The sequence below is a fragment of the Petaurus breviceps genome, unplaced genomic scaffold (genome assembly GCF_028583685.1).
Source record: "Petaurus breviceps papuanus isolate PSGF00001 unplaced genomic scaffold, PetGlider_PUasm1.0 90769, whole genome shotgun sequence".
NCBI classification, from domain to species: domain Eukaryota; kingdom Metazoa; phylum Chordata; class Mammalia; order Diprotodontia; family Petauridae; genus Petaurus; species Petaurus breviceps.
In genome coordinates this window covers 16473430-16482297 of record NW_027187341.1, presented here as the reverse complement: position 1 = coordinate 16482297, position 8868 = coordinate 16473430, and the positions used below count along the sequence as shown (strand labels likewise).

The following is an 8868-nucleotide window of genomic DNA, read 5'->3' as shown; positions in this document are numbered from 1 at the left end:
AGAGACAGAGAGACAGAGACAGAAACAGAGAGACAGAGATAGAGAGAAAGAGAGACAGAGACAGAAAGACAGAGAGGCAGAGAGAGATACAGAGACAGAGAGAGACAGAGGCAGAGACATACAGAGATGAAGAAGAGGGAGAGCCAGAGAGAGAGATCCTCCCTTAACACAGGTCTTTAAATGTAACTTGGCTCCAGGTGCAATAACCAAGTCTATATATTAGCAGAAGAAAAAAATTTGCTGACATGTGAAGGATAATAGGCAATAAACAGCATGTGTTCATAAATCCCGGGAAGACAAATTTGATTGCAGGGTGTGTTTTTTTTACATAGAGTTACAACATAAGCAGACAGAGGATAAAGGAGATGTCATATATTGCAGTTTTAGTTAAGCATTTGACATGGAATCTCATGAAATCTTACTCCAAACATTGGTTTAAATTGGCATGGATATGAGGACTGTCAGGGGGGACTCACGGGTGTCTGAAGGACAGACACAAACAAAGGGTAATGAGAAATGGAAATGTGTCAGGAAGCAGCCTAGGAGGGGAGAGCCAGTTGTGTTCATTCCAATTTTATTTAGAATCTTCATTAAGAATCTAGGAGTAAACAATGCCTTAATGAAATTCTCAGAGCCTCGTCCAATTGGGAAATGTTGCAAATACCAGGGAGAACTGAAACTGCTGTCTACAAAGGGAACTCACAGGTCAGGAATCCAGGCAAGAAATAACAATGACAGCTTGGAAAAAAAAATACTGCGAGTCAATGCACTGGGGGGAAATAAATCAGAAACACAAATATTTAATGTGAGAAAGAAAAAGTGGAAATCAATAAAGCCTGAATAGACCTAGAGGTGATAACAAATAGCAAACTGTGTGAATTTGCAATGTAATAGAGAAGAAAGAAAAGATCTGATGGGCTGTAGACCCAGAGGTGCTTGTATAGTGAAATGGAGCATGAGTCCTGTAAATCCTGTTGACAAAATAGTGGACACTGCCACCCTCCTAAAGCACCCTGGGCAGACCATAGATCTAAATCTGGACAGGACCTCAGAGGCCATTTTGTCCAGCCCCTGCATTTTACAAGTGAAAAAAATGAGAGCCAGGCAAATTATCAATTTGCCTATGGTCACAAAGGCAGTAATGTCAGAGATAGGATTTGAACCCTGATACTCATACTTTAAAGCCAGGCTTTTTCCCCCATGATATACTGACTTCCCGACATCTCAGAAGCACTTTGAAACAGAGCTGTAAGAGTGACTAGGGAAGAGGAAATATTATTTTATGTGGGAAATTATAACCAGAGAGATAGAAGGGACCTTTAAGTTAGGGTTGGGGGGCAGTGGGCTCTCCAGGTACAGATAAAATAAATGAGCCTATGTCCTGTGTTTTAGTTGATATCATTAAAGTACACTAATAGTCATTATTTGGTATTGTCTTATGTCTGTGAGGCAGTTAGGTGGCTCAGTGGATAGAACACTAGATCTGGAGTCAGGAAGACCCGAATTCAAATACAACTTCAGACATTTGCTAGCTGTGTGAACTTAAGCACATCACTTAACCATAGTCTGCCTAGGAGGCAGCTAGATGGTTCAGTGGATAGAGTACTGGACCTGGAGTCAGGAAGAAATGAGCTCAAATCTGACCTCAGATACGTATTAGCTGTGTGACCCTGGGCAAGTCATTTAACCTCTGTTTGCCTTAGTCTACTGGAGGAGGAAATGGCAGATCAATCTAGTATCTTTGTCAAGAAAACCCCATGAACTGCATTGATGTGATATGGTCCACAGGGTCATGAAAAGTTGGATATGATTGAACAACAACAAATACGATTGTTGTTTTCAGACCTTTGGTTTTATCTCTATAGGAGGAAGCCCCTCTACCAATAAACATATGGATACCTGCTGTGCACTTTTGGTCTTATCAGAGAATTGCCTGGAGACACTGAGATATTATAGGACTTGCCTAAAGTCATTCAGGCAAGATGTGTCAGAGATGAGTCCAAACCAGATCTTTCTGATCCAAGACCAGGTCTTTATATTTGTGTCACAACAGGCTACCTCCCAATGAGTTGTCGTGAATGAATTAAATAAAACAACAACATATAAAACAGTATAGATGAGATTGGTGCAAAACCTCTGACAACAAATATATATATATATATATATTGCATCTATAATGCATGTATATATGCACACATAATTCAATTAAGTTGCATTTATTGTCGACTATGTACAAACCACTCTGTGACTTGCTGGGAATAAAAAATTAAAGGTAAAAATAGTCCCATACCTCATGGAGCTGACATTTTACTGGGGGTGGGAGAGGGAGGAGAAGGGTAGGTACAATATTTAAACAGATGAATAAATACAATGTAACTGCAGGCAGCAAAAACATATACTAATGACAAGGAGAATCAGGAAAGAGGTGCCATCTGAGCTGAGCCCTGCCTGGGACCATTAAAAAAAAAGCCATATTTAGATTCACAGGACTTGAGTTTGAATCCTAGACTCTGCAACCTGTGTGACCTTAGGCAAGTCACCAACCCTGGGCCTCAGTTTCTTTATCTGTAAAAATTAGGGGTTGAACAAGATGACCTCCAAGATCCCTGCTAGTTCTAAATGATGCACACACACAAAAAAAGTGTGGCTCTTTAAAAAACTATTTATCTTGAAAAATCAGTTCTTTCTCTCCCCTCAAAAAATTCTTAGCTCTAGATTTAGCCCAGGTCTTTCATTTTACAAATGTGGATCTGTAAGGCTCTGAGGTCACATGATGCTCCCAAAGCCACAGAACTGGTTATTGATGGAGCCAGGACCAGAAATTCTACTCCATCTCTTTTCGATGCAACAGGCAATTTTTTTTGCTTACGACACAGTAGTAGTTCAAAGCACTTTGGAAAAGAGTGACCTCTCTTTTGTAGGAGTTTTCCTTACACAGCAAGAGGATAGATTATCTCCACTTTCTTGAAAGAGATCTTGGATGTCACAGGAACAGAACATCTAATCCCCAGGACACCACCCTGTGCCCTTAGCCAATGCCAATGAGCCCTTGGGAAGATGTTATCCATCTTCAACACACATCACCAGAAAACATTCTATGCATTCCTCACTTCATCCCCCATAGACCCCTCTACTGTGCAGAAGAAGGAGGAACACTCCCCTCCCCCAAAGCATAGGATCAAGTTTGGGAAACATTCCCTCCCCCAATATACTCCTACTATTCTTCTGTCTGTCTAATCATCTACAACATCCTTCATCAACCTTGGGTCCCTACTTCCTATGACCTGACTGCCAAGTCACAGAGGTAGCTACCATCCAGGATAGTTCTTTCAGGAAAAAAAATTTTCTAAATCACATCATTTCCTTCCCTCCCTCCCTTCTCCTGGTTTTCTGTATCTTGTACTTTTATCACCTGTCAATAATTTATGTGTGTGTGTGTGTGTTTTACCAGACCTGAGGGGACTTTCTCTACTAATGAAGCTCAGCCACTTCAGAGAGTTTCTCTCCTGAGGACAGTAGGAAGTTAAGTGACTTGTCCAGGGTCATGCAATCAATATGTGTCAGGAACTGAACTGCAACCTGTCTTTCAAACTCTGAGGCTGATTCTCTATTTATCACACCATGCACCCTCTCAAAATATTAATGCAGATACCTAATGTGGAGGGTAGACAGAAACCCAAAAGAGCGAGCTACCAACAGAAATAGACTCTTCCCAGGAGCTGCTGGCCATCCCTACATCTATCCATACCACCACCATACCAACACAAAACAAACAAAAAAACTACCAGTATTTAAGTCCTAAACATGAATCTTCCCACACTCATACAGCCATTATGATCATTCCACCACCAGAAGTAGCATCTCCTCATAAGGAGATGCAGATTTAATTCTGGTTAATCAGCATGGCACAAAACTGGTAGAAAATGGACTGTTCAATATAAGATTGTAAATACAATCAGAATCAGAGGGTCTTGAATTGCCAATGTTCTCTTGGCATGTTGTGCAATCCACCTGATCACCTTTGCCCCCGATTGCTACAATTGCTTCTACTAAGAGAGAGAATTTCAGTCATTTTCCTCCCATTCTCTGCTTTCCTTCTGAAAACTCTTTGGCAGGGTCACCTTTAGAAATTGCTCTCTGATCACTGAAAAGCTGTTTTCACCTCAGTCATTCGTGTATGGAGCATTTTAGGCTTTACCTTCACATTTGACTCCTTCGTTCCACATTTCAGCCTGAGTGACTGAAGTTTGCAAACAGGGTGGAGGACAACAAATAAGGCAGCCCTCATTGTGACGTAGTAACAGGAGACAATCCAGACCTCTGGTAGTGTCTACCAGCAACCAAATGAAGAGTGATTTGGTAAATTGGAAACCAGGAATTGAAAGCTACTGCCATACCTTTTACCAGCTCAATAGTCTCTGTTGATGCCAGAGAATTTGTAACCCCCATCTTCTTCATCTTGGTAAGTAGGCATGGAGATAGTGACTGTGGTCTTGAATCATCAAAATGCCGGTCCCCTAAACATTATTTAGACTAAGGACCAGTTTGATCCCCTCCCTCAAGTCTCAGGCAACTGTTTTGAAATGGTGGACCATTTCATAGAATGATTAGAAATTTTAGTGCTGGCAGGGGACTATAAAGAAAGATCATCTTTATAGCCAGTGAAATATGTCCCTGTCTAACAGCAGAAAAGCAATGAACTCTGGGAAAGAAATAAGACATGGCAAATGCACTCTCTACATAGGGAAGTTGTGTGGATTTGTTTTACTTAGTTGTACTTCTTTGTTACAAGGGAGGGTTATAATGAGGGGTGTCACTAAGATGGAACAGTAATGTTTAAAAAATGTCAGATAAAACACTTATATTTTTAAAATTAAGATTATCCAGCCCAGTAGTTTTCAAACGTTTCTTGATTGCACTTTTTTATCGGTAAAAAAATTCCTGTGCATGCCCCCATAGTTACTCATTTATAAATTACATACATATGTTACTATACTGATAATTATATACACTAATCAATTAATCAGAAGCATTTATTAATCACTTACTGGGGATACCAAGAAGGCAAAAAGAGCCCTGTCCTCAAGAGGTTCACATTCTTATATGGAAGGGAGCATGTACATATGTACAAAGAAGACATGTACAGAATAAGTGGTTATCTACAAGGGGAAGGTACTCACAACTGAGAGGACCAGGAGTGGTCTCTTGTAGAAGATGGGAGTTGTTGCTGAATCTTGAAAAAGCCAAAATTTAGAAGTAAGAAAGGAAAACACTCTAGGCATAAGGGTCAACCGTCTAATACAAGGAGTCTTTAGAGATGAAGTATTACCTACAAATAGATCAACATAGGTCATAGAATAGGGAATAAATTAAGTGAAAAGGCTAGAAATGGAGGAAAGGGCCAGGTAAAGAAGAGTTTTAAATGCCAGAAGATTTTATATTTGATCCTAGAGATAATAGGAAACCAGTGGCATTTAATGAGGGGAAGAAAGAGAGACACACATAAGCTGACCTAGAAATTTTAGGAAAAACACTTAGGCAACTGAATTGAGGGTGGGTAGGGCTAAGAAGTTATTAGAGACAGGAAGTCTAATTAGAAGCCTATCGCCATAATCCAGGCAAACTGAAGAGAGCCTATAAATACGGTGATAGCTGAGTGAATGGAAAGAAAAGGAGATATATGAGAGGTGTTGTTGCAAAGATAGAAACAAGATTTGGCAATGTGTGAGTTGAGAGCATGAAGTCAGGGCATCACTAGGGAAGTGATCTTAGGGGACTGGGGGTGAGGATGGGGATGAGACAGATAAAATAACCTAAAATCAATAGAAAGCCACTAGAGTTAATGAAGAGTAAGGAAGTGACGAGAGCAGTCTTGCACTTAAGTCGCTTTGGCTGCGGTGTTGTGGGTTTATTAGAAAGGGGATAGACCTGAGGCAAAAAAACTAAATTAGGAAACTATTACTTTAGTTTAGGTGAGACATTATGAGGCATTGAACTAAGGTAATGGTTGTATGAGGAGGGAAAAGAGGAAAAATACAAGGGATGTTGGGGAGGTAAACATAATATGACTTCAATACCTGGGGGGAGAGAGAGAGTGAGAAGAAATCAACAATACTAGGTTTCAAAGCCTGAGTGACTAAATGGATAAAATTGTATGCTCAACAGAAATAGGGAAATTCAGAAAACAGGTGGGTTGGGGGGAGGGGCATGAAGGGGGAAAGGTAATGAATTATCTTTTGGATATGTTGACTTTGAAATGCCTATGGCACATAAAAATGTCTCATAAGCACTTATGGTGTGAGACTGGAGTTCAGGAGAAAGATTATGACTGGATACACACACACAAACACATAAATACATATATTTATATGTATGTATCATCCACATTGAGAAAAGGGAATACCTACTGTTAGGGAGTGTGATCTGAACAAGTAAAGGAAATTAAGGCATGGTCATAGAGATAGGAGAACCAAAGATAACAGTGTCCAGACAATCCAAAGAAGAAAGAATAAGTAGGGGTGGTCAATACAGCCACAGAGGGTCCAAGAAAGATGGGAACTGAGGAAAGACCATTGGATCTGGCAATTAAGAGACTGTTGGCAACTTTAAACAGAACAGTTTCAATGGAATAAGAAGTCAAGGATAAAATGGAGACTGAGAACCTGGATGACAGGAAGCATGATGGTGCCCTCCCCAGAAATAAGGAAGTTCAAAAGAGGGGTATATTGGGAGTATAAGATAATGTCATTGTAATCCATCTGTATCTGTTCATTCTATGCTACTCACTCTTTCCCACTGAAAAATGAAAAATTTGTGCAAGCATTGTTGCACATAGTTACTTTTCCCCAGACCTCAAAGACTGTAGTGGTCACAATCCAGAGGATATCAGGTGAAGCCAGTGGTGGGTAAGGAAAGGTGGAATCTTGCCAACACAGATGCTGCCTCATGCCTACGTCATAAGTTAGGTCATGATACTATAACCTCCATGAAGAACCAACACATTTCTGTACAACTGATGTACAAGAGAGTGAGTAAAGTTACCCAGAGAAATGTTAAAGGAAGTAGTTCAGTTGTGTGAGAGACGAGTCCCACTATTAACCGTAGGGGAGGTGAGGCAAGGATGGGACCCATCTTCTCAACTCATCCCTTATGGTCAAATCCAACCCCCTTGGGGTCATTCCAATGCCCCCACTTTGAAGTTGTCTTATCTGAACTAGCTGCCTCATTTCACAGATGATGAAACTCAGAATCAAAAAGATTTAGTCCCTTCCCCAAGCTTACAAAGCTAGAGTGGCAGAGAGAGAGCTAGGGCTAAAGTCCCAATGTGCTGATGATATTCAACATTATTTTCATCACACTATAGAACAATTTTGGGAAAGAAGTATATCTTTAACTAAAAACTACATACTGCATTTTTCTTCGATATGTCAGTCACAGGTGGAACCAAAAGCTTCTCAGATCTGGCACCTCCTCCATACCCCATGTTCCTCTGAGTTTTCATTTGGCCAAGAGAGATGCTCAGTGGAACAAGTGTGATATACTTTTGCTTCCATATCCATACTCAAACCTCAGTTACCCACAGAAGAAAAAGAACATGGCCATGTTGCCTTTTTTGCTTACCATACACCCTCAATTATTTATGCCATAAGGAAGGACATCTGAATGTGAAAGAACATGCAACATGTCTCTACCTCATCTTCCAAGGCCCTGCCTTCAAATAACCAGATGGTACAGAACAGCATTTCCTAAAATGATTCAACCATGAGACATGAACTACATGAATTCCAATCTGAAAGGCTGGTCCCGGAGATGAGGAAGGGGCAGGATGGAATTCCCCTAGCCCCTGAAAAAAGGCAGAGCTTGAGGAAACTTGGGTGTTAGAGGGGACTAAGCTTATTTTGAAAATCACTGTATAAAATGTTTTTAATATACTTAATTTTCTATTTCATATTTTAGAGGAAAAATTATCACCAGCATTGAATTTTTCTTAAAGCACTCTAATGATTCCCTTTAGTCAGAACACCAGGGTTCCATGGTACATGATTTGGAAAATGCCATTAGGCCTTCTTGTTTCCCTGTTACCTATATTATATTTTGGAGCAGTTCTCTTGCTTCAGATAATCTTTTTTCAAAATAGAAGATAAAATCATACCAAAGTAAAATTCCAGGTGTAGGTTCTTTGCAGAAGTTGGTCTCCACAGCACTCAGAACATTCTAGAGGTGACATCACAAGAGACTACCACACATTCTCAGGGCACATTGTTTTCCTCAGAGCCATGCAGACTCAAATATGGCATTTCAGTTTAGTGATGGGCATACAAGTAAATTGTCCTTGGGCATCTTTGTCTACACAGTTCAACAGAGCAATATGACATAATGAACCCCAACAAATGGCCCACTGGTTTGGTAATCTCTGCTGCCAGTCACACTTGACAAAGGACAATTTTCTCCCTCTGGCCAGGCAGGTTTAAGGCCATCTCATATATCTAAATCTTATTTATTATGTGGGAATTTTGTCTATGTCACTTGTAGGTGGTTAACTCAAGAAGGATCCCAAACCTAACTCAGCCAGAGCAATGATAAAATGCAAAAATCTAATATCCAAAACAATAAATTTAAAATTTTATTTCAAGTCTAACATCCTCACCATACCATTAAGTAATTGGACTTTGTGACAAAACCCCAGGCTTCTCAAGTTCCTATTCCTTCACCTTCCTCCTCAGTCCAAGAGAGGAACAAACCATCCCATTTAAGCTCTTCAATTGGAAGGTTACTTAATCATAGATTCAGAGAAATTCAGAGCCAAAAAGGATGTAAGGTTGTCTAGTCTCAACCCCAGGAAGACCTAGGGGAAGACCTCTGGCCTCA

The 8868-nt window shown here is 40.2% G+C and overlaps 1 protein-coding gene across 2 annotated transcripts in view; it reads right to left on the bottom strand.

Moving 5' to 3' along the window:
• CBY2 (chibby family member 2) overlaps positions 1-8227 on the bottom strand; it is a 35944-nt gene extending 27717 nt beyond the window's left edge. For both annotated transcript variants that reach the window (XM_069068833.1, XM_069068834.1), the window contains exon 1: positions 8153-8227. In XM_069068833.1, the coding sequence (XP_068924934.1) occupies positions 8153-8227 (75 nt within the window). The remainder of the gene's footprint in view (positions 1-8152) is intronic.
• Between the last annotated feature and the right edge of the window lie 641 nt (positions 8228-8868).